We start from the raw sequence: 11689 nt of genomic DNA, 5'->3' as shown, positions 1-11689 counted from the left end.
AAAACCCGTGCAAAAAAAGCAGAGTGGTGCACGCAGGGGCAGCATGTGCCACCCAAAACCGGCTGGCCAAGGCTACACTCCGGCTGCTGGTCAGGCTTCACGCAGCAGGATCGCCACTGCTGCAGCTCCAGGAGGCCCCCAGCACCCCAAGTAAGGCTGCTGGGGACAGCCCCGTGCTGGCCCCAGACTCCCCTACCTCACCCGGGGTAACAAGGGCATTCCCTGGGGACAGCTACCGGCGACACAAGGTGTGCCACTGCTTCTTGTCCCTGGGGAAACAAATGTACACGCGTATGTGGACATGGCCCTTCAGGATCTCTCTTGGTGTGGTATGTCATGCCCCAAAGGATACACCAAATTTGAAGGAGGCGTTACTTACTTGACACTGAGTCTGGTATTTCTTTGTTGGACGCCCAACTATGTAGATCTGCGAAGGCGACAGACCCAAAACGTTGTACACAGAAATGTCCTTCATCGAGCCATAGGCAGCACAAATTTTGATGTGGCACTAAAACAAGGCAGACATTTTCATGGCACATTCCCAAATATCAGACTCCAAGAGTCTTGCAGAAGGCATTGTCTTAGTTATGGAGCAGCAGACAAGATGCTATTACTGCCATAAAACTGTATTTCTTAGAAAGATGCATCTACCTGCCTGTCGGTAAAACTAAGCAATATACCATAAAAAAGCAAGAAAATAATAGTCTAAAACAATAGAAACAGTCAACTGGAATCAGGACTGAAGATCAGTGGGGATTGGGTACCTAACTTGCAATGTTTTTGAGCATCCCCCTCCTTTATTATTAAAAGCTGTATGAAAGTTATTTTAAAATGATGTCCTCAGGAAAAAAGGCCCAATGAGACAGAAAAGTTTGGAAAGTTTAATTTTTCAGGTGAGCAGAACACTAGGGCTATGCGAAGCTTCGGTCCCTGATTCAAAATCGGCAGAGATTCGGCCCAATTTGGTGGCCAAATCTCTGAATCCAAATCAAATCAGAGGACCTTTTAATCTCTCTGAATTGAATCGGAGCCCTCTGAATCAATTCAGAGAGATTCGGAGATTCAGACAGAGACAGCTTTAAATGTTTTGAGCTGTAAAGCAGCTCTAGGAAGCAGGTGGATCGTGAGTGCTGCGATGCTGGGGCACATGGAGTGTCCTGCGGGGTGGGGGGGTGCTCTGCAGCATGCTCAATAGCAGACGCAGAAGTGGACCACAAGTACTTCCAGTCCACTTCCGGGTCTGCTGGGGAGCATGCTGTGGGCCCCCCCATGCCCCCTCCACTTAGCAATTGGTGCCTCCTGGGTCTGGGGGGGCATCCGGGGTCCCCCTATGGTCAATTGCTAAGCCAGGGGGGCATGGCCCCACCCCCCCATCCACTCCCCAGAGGACCCAGAAGTGGACCAGAAATACCGCCCCAGCATCGCAGCATTCATAAGCCAAGCTGGTACCCCGAAGTAAGTAGAAAAAAACATTTAAAGCTGTGTCTATGACCGAATCACTGATTCTCTGAGTCAGCATTGAACCTTCAGATCTAGACACCAAGCCAAATGGAATTGGGGACAGAGATCTGAATCAACGACTTGAATCACCGTCTCCAATTCAGGCTGAATTCGAATCTGAATTAAGTATGGCCCGCTTCGCACACCCTTACAGAAAACCCAACAGCTCCCACCAACTTTGGCAGGAGTGCAAATCAGGCCATAATTTCTACTGAAAAACAAATGCTCAGTCTCCTAAAGGCAACACAGTCCTAGCTTTTACCCATCTGTGCTGCTTACTGAGTCCCCATCATCATTTCCTATAGCACCTAGAGACCCTTGGAGATCTCCATTCTTGCTTCCTGTGACATTTGATAGAGTAACAGAAGAGGAAATGGTTTTGAGGGTGTGAATGAAGAAGCCTCCACTTTGATTTTATAAATGGGAATGTGTTAGTTGCCAGTAGAAAAGGTTACCAGGCTCAGGGCACTTAATTACCAGCTACAGCAGAAGTCGATGCCTGGCAAGCTCTTCCTTTCATCACCTCATCAGCATGCCTCAGCCATGAAAGAAGAGACCAGAATTCAAGGGAGGGTGTATCAGTAATAAAATGTGTTCAGGATTTATTTCCTCACTACTCACATGTAATACAGTTAACAAATGGAAGGCTGCAGGTATTAATACAGTGTAGTCATCGGCTTCTCCTAAATTAGGACAGTAAGGCATCTGCTCTAAACATATTTGATCTTGCACTATTCAAAGGCAATGTCTTTATTTATATCTGTCATTAAAATGGGCTTGAGTAATACCGTTGATTCAAGACTTTCAGAAGCTTCTTGCAATCTGTGAACAGTGAAAGAAACCAAGATACAGTAAAATACTGTTAACAGACCAGGATGTTTCCCCTCCAAGAGAGAAAGACATGCGTCACCTTTGTGATAATCAAGATATTGACCACATTTTTCTGAAAACTGAACTTCTAGTCACTTAGCATACAGCTTTAAGGATATGAACAACAGGGGGTTTATTACCTCTTGCATAAGATTCCGGAGGAAGATGGTCTTTTGTCGTAATGGGTCATGAACTAGCCCGTCTGAGAAGAAGATCATGCCTTGAGGGAAGTTGTGCTGAGACAACCACGAGACAACTCTCTGCTTTTGCATATCTGGCCGGCCCGTGATATAGATGATCAGGTACCCCAAATCCTGCCAGTGTCTGTCCAAACAAAACAAAAGTGTTGTGCATGCGTGGGGGGTGAAAATACCCACGATGAGCACTTCCCACACTGATTATGGAGACAATTCAGAAAAGTGGGGCACAATCACTTAACAAGGAGAACAGAAGCTGGGATGCCAACCTAGTGGTTAACCGTCTACAATCATGTACTAATTTCTGTTCCTTGAGGGAATCCAAGAATAGTACCAAGCAGTCTTATATGAAATATCAATATATGTTTCATCCTTAGCATTCTCCTCTCCTTTCCAATCCCATCCACTTCAACAGCAGCAAATTAATTTAATGGGGAATGATGGTATCCTTCTCTTTCCTTGAGTGTGCAAGAGGCACTCAGTCTGAAATGACAGACACCACCCTTGCTGTTCAGTCTGACATTAAATGTATAGGATTTTTTTTACACTCATGGTACTTTACAAAGATACAGCAATGCCCTACATTTAGGCATTATGGAAGTAAAATTCTTCTAAAAGTCTCTACCCTTTTTGCCTGCTATACCAGTAAACAGGAAAATAACTGTTCGCTCCATACACTTCCAAGCCATCTTCCCCAGAAGCAGTCTTTGCATTTTTGGTGCAAATTAGAGTGAAATCTGTGAAGCCACAACATTTCCATCCAAACTGTGTCGAATTGCATGAGCACCTGAGCAACAGAAAAATGCATCTGCTGGAATCATGCCCATTTGTCCATAAATTACTGTCATCAATCTATTTCACCCTCTTCCATCTTGATCCATTTTTGTCCAAAGTCAATGAATCAGGGATTCAACAAAGTAACGCGTGTGTGCTGCTCACCTGACAACATCAACTGCCCCAGCTCTGACTTTGGGGTCGCTGCCCATGATTGAGACGCTTGCTGCAAATGAGCCATCAATGCTGAACACGACACACTCCATCCCCCGAGGAAGGACAGTCAGGTAACTCACTGCATTACTTTGGTCACCCCTAGAAATAAAAAAAAAACCAAACCAAACCATCAGAGCTCTGGGTGTCGCAATGAAAAACAAGATGATGTTCAACTGGATGTGAATCTGTGTATCTAGGTATTAAGGGTGCCACCAGTCAAATGGGACTTACCTACTCTGGAAAACAAATTAAAGATGCCTTTTTTTTTCCTTTTTTTTTTTTTTTTTAGCAGACAGGTTTTTAAGCACAATTTTGTGAAGTGTGCTGTGCTAAAACAATGAGGTCTACTGCTTCTCTCTCTTAGCACTGCCCCCTCCCCCTTTTCTCTACCTACACACTGTCTTTTGTATTCTCTCCTCCTTATGCTGTTTTCTGTTCATCCTTTCACAGTATCTGAGGAAGTGAACTTTGGTTTATGAAAGTTTATGCTCTATACGCCTTATATAGGTGCATATCTACGCTGCCTTCTGGTTGGCATAAATACTATTAAAGGATTATTTAAAAAACAAACAAACAACAACACAACTGTCTGTCCATGTAGGCTTTGTCCCTTTTTTGCATCTATAAATTAAACTTTTTAAGTGGTCGCAATATACTGGATATCCAACAGTTATACCTTGCGGTAGCATTTGCTGACATGAAGCCAAATGTGCTGGAACAGTTGAGAATTGCCCATCCCCGTGCCCTTGTGTCTTGTGCTCACCCAGAAGAACAATGCTAACGCTATTGCCTTATAGGGCTTTCTGCGGCTGAAAACATCTCATGGTGTATGCAGGAATGCAGATCTTAGACCATTAGAGATTTCACAGCCCCCTCCTTTACCTTCCCCTTCCCTAAGGCTGTCATAGGAGCCTTACTGCCATCCCCCTGTGGGAAAGTTATGTCTAGTGTAAGCACAATAACTTTGCAGATGGCTTTCTCCTTGGAAACTTGTCCACATTATGTGTCAGGTCCATCTGTGACCCATTTATGGGCACGAACAAGGCAATTACTATTTCCATTGTAGGCTGAAGGATATCTAAATCCGTAGACCATGGAGCTTAGCTCCTGAATAGATCTTAATTTATTTTTAAGTAATCCCATCTTCTCATGTTGATTGATTGCCTGCTACAGTACCATGGAGTTATATTTTCCCCTTAATTAGTAATATGTGGAGCTGGAACTTGACCTTGTGTTTGATTAGCTGCTGAGACAGGTTTTATTCCTTTTCAGTTCAATTCATCATGCCGACTTTACTTTCGAGCAGAGGTTTAATAAAATCTCCAAGGGGCTCCCCAAGTGAGCATGAAGTTTAACTCTACACTGGAATATTAAATTAAAACTTTATGTCAAAACATTTAGCCGCTTTCTTATTTGAGCATAAAAACAATTAAAAGCACAGCCATCCTATAGCTCTATTTAGACAGATGATTTTTATTTCACACATTTTCCTTCTTTATGCTTGACTTAACGGAGGGCTTTTCATGCAACTCTTGAGAGCCAGGAGAGTCTATTGATTTCACTTCAATGAACTGTTGCTTTAAAGTGCTGTGTTTTTCAATCTGAAATAAGCATGGCACTGAGTAGAGAATTAAAGTGATTCCTTCAATCAGCCTGACATCAATAGATGAACTGAACTGCTGGCTTAGAGCAAAGCAAACCCTCCACTGCTCATTTTATCAGGAAAGGTTTGTCATCAGCCTGAAGTACGTAGATCACTCCCTTCACCCCAGTGCTACAAAACCAGCGGGGTCTCTGCAGTATCCGAGCCACATGTCCTTGCTAGGGCCTTGAGAGAGATCAGAAAAGCATGTGTCGCTCAGCCCCCTTCCAATCCTGTTTGTAATCCCGATGCATTTTACAGGGCTAAACACTAGTTTATTTAATCCCACTGAAGAGTTGTTTTACTACAGTGCCTATGGGTCAATACTGGCGCCTGTTGGGCCGGATGCTATATAAAAGGGAGCGAGACAGGACACAAACATTTTGCATGTTAATTAGTGAGCTAGACAAGGATGGGGAAAAGGCATAACTTGCTCGAGGCTGCTCAGGGAGCCTGGTGCAGAGCTTGGGACTGATCCTACGTCTCCCAGCTCCCGTTCTGTCCATCTTAGATACATATGCGAGCCTCATCACAGCAGTAACAGAGTACCTCCCAGCATCTCTCAGACCATCTTACAGCCAAGCAGGGGAGACACAGACTAACTCATTTGGCCAAAGTCACAGAGGAAGCATTAGCCACAAAACCATTCTCTCTCTTTCTCTACAGTATCTTCCATCTACAATGTAATTTCATACAACATGGTTAAGTTTCAGTAAGTGTAGGAGGCAGCTTCTCCTGCTACTGAAGACCGTGGTACAAAGTAATACCTTCATTAGATGGATATTTGTCTACCTAGATGTTAGTCTATTAAATCTCAGCCAACTCTGCCTTGGTCTAGCAGGCACGTTAAACAGAAAATGCACAGCAAGATTCTTCAGTTTATAAGATCATCTCACTTGCATCTATTCGAGAGTACAATTTGAATCTGCAGCTAAATCTTGTGTCCCCCTTATTACCGCGTATTAATTGCAGCAATGGGCCAGGACCCCACTGCACTAATCACTCTATGAATGTAGCACAAAAAGCCTTACGGTCTCATAGAATCGTAGAAGTCGGGTCGAAGCGACCTTGTAGATCTTCAAGCCCAACCCCCCGCCTGGGCGGGAGAAAAAAAACTGGACTCAAATGAGTCCAGCCAGGTAGGCATCAAGCCTCTTCTTAAAGACCCCCAGGGTAGGAGCCAGCACCACTTCCCTAGGAAGTTGGTTCCAGATCCTAGCCGCCCTGACTGTGAAGTAGTTCTTGCGGATGTCTAATCTAAACCTACTCTCTAATAATTTGCGTCCATTGTTCCTTGTCATGCCAGGGGGCGCGAGGGGAAACAGCGTCTCCCCCAAACCCTTCTGGTCCCCCCTAGTGAGTTTATAGACAGTCACCAGGTCCCCGCTCAGCCTTTGCTTGTGCAGGCTGAACAGGTTTAGGTCCTGCAGTCTTTCAATGTAGGGTCTGCCCTGTAGTCCCCGGATCATGTGTGGGGCCCTCCTCTGGACCCTCTCCATGTTGTCCACGTCCCTCCTGAGGTCTCAATAACCTCTCTCCTGTACATCCTCACTTCAAGCAAGGGGTGGCTGACAACGCTGTTCACAGCTCCCTAACACAAACGGTCCTAGTCATTGCTCCACCTTCAACCCCACTCTCCAAGCAAGTTTGCTTAGCACTGTGGATAAGTCACAATGGCTGCCTATACACATGCTCGCTGGCGTATTAGTTGGAACACCCCAGCATCACTGCAGCGTCACATGTATTAAGCCCTTGCACTTTTTAAAATGGCTGGGGGGTACTTTATCTAAACCTTGTTGAATGAGGCTTAATACACATGACGGCAAGGCATTTTAATTAGAGTGGCTGCCCAGAAACCACTCTAAGTAAAACACCCCTACCTCCAAGCATGCGTATAGGCAGCCAGTGTCTTTGCTCAGTTGTAAAACAGCACAGGTGCTAAAGGCAGTTGGTGTTTTATTGCACAACTCTTGTAGCAGAGAAACCCAATATTCAGATTTAAAACAAATTTACCTAACCACCATTTTGATGGGATACACGCCAACTCTAAGCCTCTTCTGTTTGGGTACGTTGTAGGATATCCTGCCACTGCTGTTGGTTATCTCGGTGTCGAAATACACCCAACTCCCCGAAGTGGGCTCGGTCATAATAAAGATATCGACCTGTAAAAAGACATGGAATCTATTCAATTTGCCAACATAAACACATGCTATATTCATAGGTACTGCCAGCCTGGATCAAATCAGTGGTCTGATTGGTCTGGTATCCAACTATAGCTAATACTAAACGATTCAAGGAAAAGGTGAAGTAGGAAGATACGATAATCTAGTTACAGTACTAGAAAAGCTTCCCCCTGCACCCTGATAAGCATGAGGATGGATTACTTCCCAAAGCATGAAGGTGCATTATATTCGTTGGTCTAAATTCCTGAGCTCAGATCCGGAAAGGGCTGGTAATGTAAGAGTGAGGCTGTAGCCACGATGGTCCAGAAATTATGCCGTGGATTCTCCACTGTAAGTGGGCTGAGCACTCTGCACTAGAGCTGTGAGAATAACTGATTTTACAGTGCTCTGGGAAGGGAAGGGGAGAAACCCATCAGACAAACATTAGGTTTTGGATCCACCCAAAACATTTTCTTCATACTTCTTGCCCAACTGAGACACTGCAAAACTACAGATAACTTTTACTAAATCTCAATTAACTTTCAAAACAAAGCAAATTTTAAAAAACCCACTGAAACAGAACCTTTTCTGAATTATTTTAATTTTTTTTTTTTTTTTTTGAAACAGGAACAATTCACCAACATTTAAAAAACTGTGAAATTTATGGGTTGCCCTGAATTTATATTTTTGTTGGAAAAATTTGTGGCTGATAATTTTTGCCTACCTATATTGTGGATTCAGAACAACACTCAGGCATGTGGCTGCTCCTGTAAGAGTCCATAGGACTTATTCTCACATTTAAATGTCGGCCTTTGCTTCTGGCCAACTTGGGGCCAGTCTGTTTTGCAACTTGCAGGATCTAGCCCCTAACTTGGGATGTCCTTGTTCATATACACCCAGAACTTTTGACCTCCAACGTTACCTTGAAAACCAAGGAGTTTTGAACATATTTAAATACCAAAATCCTTCCAAAAGCCAGGATCCAGAACTGTTCTAGCCAAGAGGTGTCCAGAACTAGAGGTGCTAAGTGCAAGATGGAGAAATAAATGGAGTGCAATCCTGAATAGTTACAAGAGAAGTGTTATCAAAATCCATCAGTGTGTTTAGCTTTTCAACCACAACCCCTTTGAGTTGTTACTTTGCCCAAGCAAACATAGATGTTCATCAGATATTTTTCAGACTTTTTAGGTCTTCACTGATGTCACAAAAGGAAAGTTTCATGTTTGTACCCTAACTCAGAGGCGGGCAGTTATTCCGGGCAGAGGGCCACTTACTGAATTTTGGCAAGCCATTGAGGGCCGTGTGACAGGCAGCCAGGGGCAGATACATATTCATTTTCTAAATTTTTTAGAGGACCCACGGGCTGGATAGAATGGCCTGGCGGGCCGTATCCAGCCCGCCAGCTGCATTTTGTCCACCCCTGCCCTAACTGTATTTCTGTCTTTCAAGTACACCATTAGCACAAGGGAGGTGGAGACATCTTAAAATGTTGCTTACAATAATATGAGAGAATCTCACACTTCTGTGCAGACGAATCTTCAAAGGGTAAGTGGGTTTAGCCAGAAGTGAACAAGATTTCTTTCGTGACCCATGCTTTGAACTTGGTTTTATTCACTCATTCACTTCGTTCTTTTATACCTTTTCTCCGTTCAAGGTAGGACCTTGGATGGCATTAAAGTAAATATCCGAGACAAAATTTTAGTTTGCATCTGGAACTCTGAAACAAGTCTTCTAAATCAGGGACTTGCATGGTAATGATGTAAATGCTCCTGAACCCTGTTTCGTATGCTTTTAGTCACTGAACCTGTCTGCCTCATTTTTGCCCACATAAAATGGGGAGAATGATACATGTCCTTCTTTGTAAAGTGCTTGGAGACGCTCAAGTGCAAGATACTATGTACCAGGTGATTTTTTTTTTGTTTTGTTATTACATGACTTGCTTTCCCCCTGAATCAGAATGCTATTTACTATCCTTGCAGCAGGGGTAATTTGAAACTCAAACAGCACCATCCAGGAGTTCCTTAGCATATTTCCAATGTACAGGAGTTTGTGCATCACATTAGATAAGGAATCCCTTTCCCCATGGCTGAAATGCAGCCCTCTCTGGAGCAGAAACGTGACAGGCAAAAAACTCTCACAATTAGCAGAGGGAAAACATTATCAGAGGATAGGGCCCTACGGTCTTCAAGCTTGTACATCCAAATCAGGGAAGTAATAATGTAGGCTAGTTCCTTAGCTGGCAGAGAGCAGCAAAGCTCCACCAAAGTCAACGGAGCCTGCAGACGTACACCAGCAAGAACCTGGCCCAGTTATTCACACGGCGCAACCCGGGCCTTTGCTATTAAGGTTTTCATTTAAAAGCTGCAAGATAGACTTGTACATATGGAAACTTTTCAAATAGGACATGTACAGCACCTAGCATAGTGGGGTCCCTGCCTCAACTGGGGCCTGTAGGCACAGTTATAATCATCATAATAAGAGAGAAAGAGGCTTGGGAATTGCAGCCGTCTCCCTGAATGCAGAATTGAAGATTTTTAATGCAAAGCAAATACATCCTTTGACATTGTATTGTTCACTCCTACCCAGATAGATTTAATTGACATTTTGAACCCAACTTGTGAAGAATAGCTTGAATAGAAAGTAATCAAGTCCTGGAGCTTTATAACTTAAGTGTTGCTCATACTACCAGTACTGACCCCCTTTCAGTTCCCTATTCATCACTGACTAGAAGAATCTTATTAAATATATACGTGATCAGAATACAGAGCAGTTGGGAAAAAAATCTAATAATGGGATCACGATAAGAACTTGCAATAAAGTTCAAGCAGATTTGTGATCTTATCCCATGTGTTATCTCAAGTAATGGGGCTGCTTTAGGAATCTTAGGACCCAAGAGAGGCAAGATTCAAACGGTGATGATCTTACTGAAAGCATAACCTTTACTCCACTTTGGCAGTTCAATTTATAATGACACAGGGCACGCCGAAGTCTGCAACCAGATCTCAAGAGCAGCATATTCTTATGAATAATATAGACATAACAGTGCAATTGTATATAGATATAACAATTGTATAACAATGCATTTTGTGAATAAGAAATTCAGCAGCATAAGCTCTGTTGCGTTTGGAGAAATACAGAAGGGGGAGTGAATTTGCCCTTTGTTAGTGTATGGATGTGCTGCTGGCAAGATGAAGTTGCAGACTTCGCTGTGCCTGGGGTCAACATAAATTTAAATGTCAATTCGCCCCAATATATACAGGGCAAATTTACTCCCTCACCCATACCTGCTGGAGTTTCATCATTTGTAGAATGAATTTACTCCACGCCCAAGTCCCTGAACCGCAGGCTCTTCATGGCTGGGTCTGAAAAGCCAACACGTTTGTGTTGTTGCACTTAAGGTCTCTGCAGGAGACTTTAGTTCAGCTACAAAAGACCCTGTGAGCTAGCATACTATTTTGTGAAAGGCTGCAGCACAACAAAGTTTCCAAAACACAGTCTGGAAAATTGAATGTTTCCTTCCACACACCATCTTCGCTTTTGCAAGCGTACCTCCATGTCTGCCAACCAATGGACTTTGTAGCATTTGAGCAGGTTTTTGCAACTGGACCTAAGCAAGTATTGCAATTAAATGACCCATTTTTAAATTAATTTAATAAATTCATATGGTGTTTGCTACAGATGAGGGGCCTTCTCCTATCTAGAGGATCAGTCCAGCAGTAACAGTGGATATTAAAGTATCCTTCCATTTTCTTCACAACGTTCCTCAGTTCTGAGAGGAACAAACTACAAATCTCCATTACCACCATAGTCCTTTTGGATGTGTTTGGAGATTCCAGGAGGTTAGATCCAAATCATTACAAGGAAAAAGTGAATCATTTTTTGCTCATAGGATAAAAATCTGGCCTCCCAGGAAAATCAGTACAGCGACTAAAGAGAAGGAAGAATACGCAGTGAACTCAAACAGCCCTAGTGCATGTCGGCTCAGCCTGCCACACTAGCTGTGATGGCCAAGGTACTATACAAATCTGGGATGGCCAGACTATTGAGCAAATGTATCTTTAAACTCATTGGCTCTTGGTATTTTCCATACCAGAAACTGCCATCCTATGTAGCACACAGAGACCAACATGCTAGTGACCCACAGAGCAAGAACCCCGCCATGTGGCCGGCTTCCTAGTTGAAGGCATATTCGATGAAGGCAATCAGAAATCGTAGGTGTTGCACAGGGATTCAAACCAGGGGATCATGGAGGTGCATTAGGTAAAGTAAAGAAGACATCTGTAAAATATTTGAGGAAACCAAGGGAAGGAGCCTGGCTTGCCTGGCAG

The 11689-nt window shown here is 43.5% G+C and overlaps 1 protein-coding gene across 2 annotated transcripts in view; it reads right to left on the bottom strand.

The window, feature by feature from the left end:
- Window positions 1–11689, bottom strand: part of PITPNM3 (PITPNM family member 3) — a 228260-nt gene that overhangs the window by 7866 nt on the left and 208705 nt on the right. For both annotated transcript variants that reach the window (XM_019545546.1, XM_019545547.1), the window contains 4 exons: window positions 7213–7361; window positions 3507–3656; window positions 2511–2694; window positions 380–508 (listed from right to left, as the gene is read on the bottom strand). In XM_019545546.1, the coding sequence (XP_019401091.1) occupies window positions 380–508; window positions 2511–2694; window positions 3507–3656; window positions 7213–7361 (612 nt within the window). The remainder of the gene's footprint in view (window positions 1–379; window positions 509–2510; window positions 2695–3506; window positions 3657–7212; window positions 7362–11689) is intronic.

Source organism: Crocodylus porosus, unplaced genomic scaffold (assembly GCF_001723895.1).
Source record: "Crocodylus porosus isolate Cpor-Errol unplaced genomic scaffold, CroPor_comp1, whole genome shotgun sequence".
Lineage (NCBI taxonomy): Eukaryota > Metazoa > Chordata > Crocodylia > Crocodylidae > Crocodylus > Crocodylus porosus.
The sequence above is the reverse complement of the archived record's forward strand: the minus strand, read 5'-3'. Positions and strand labels throughout refer to the sequence as shown.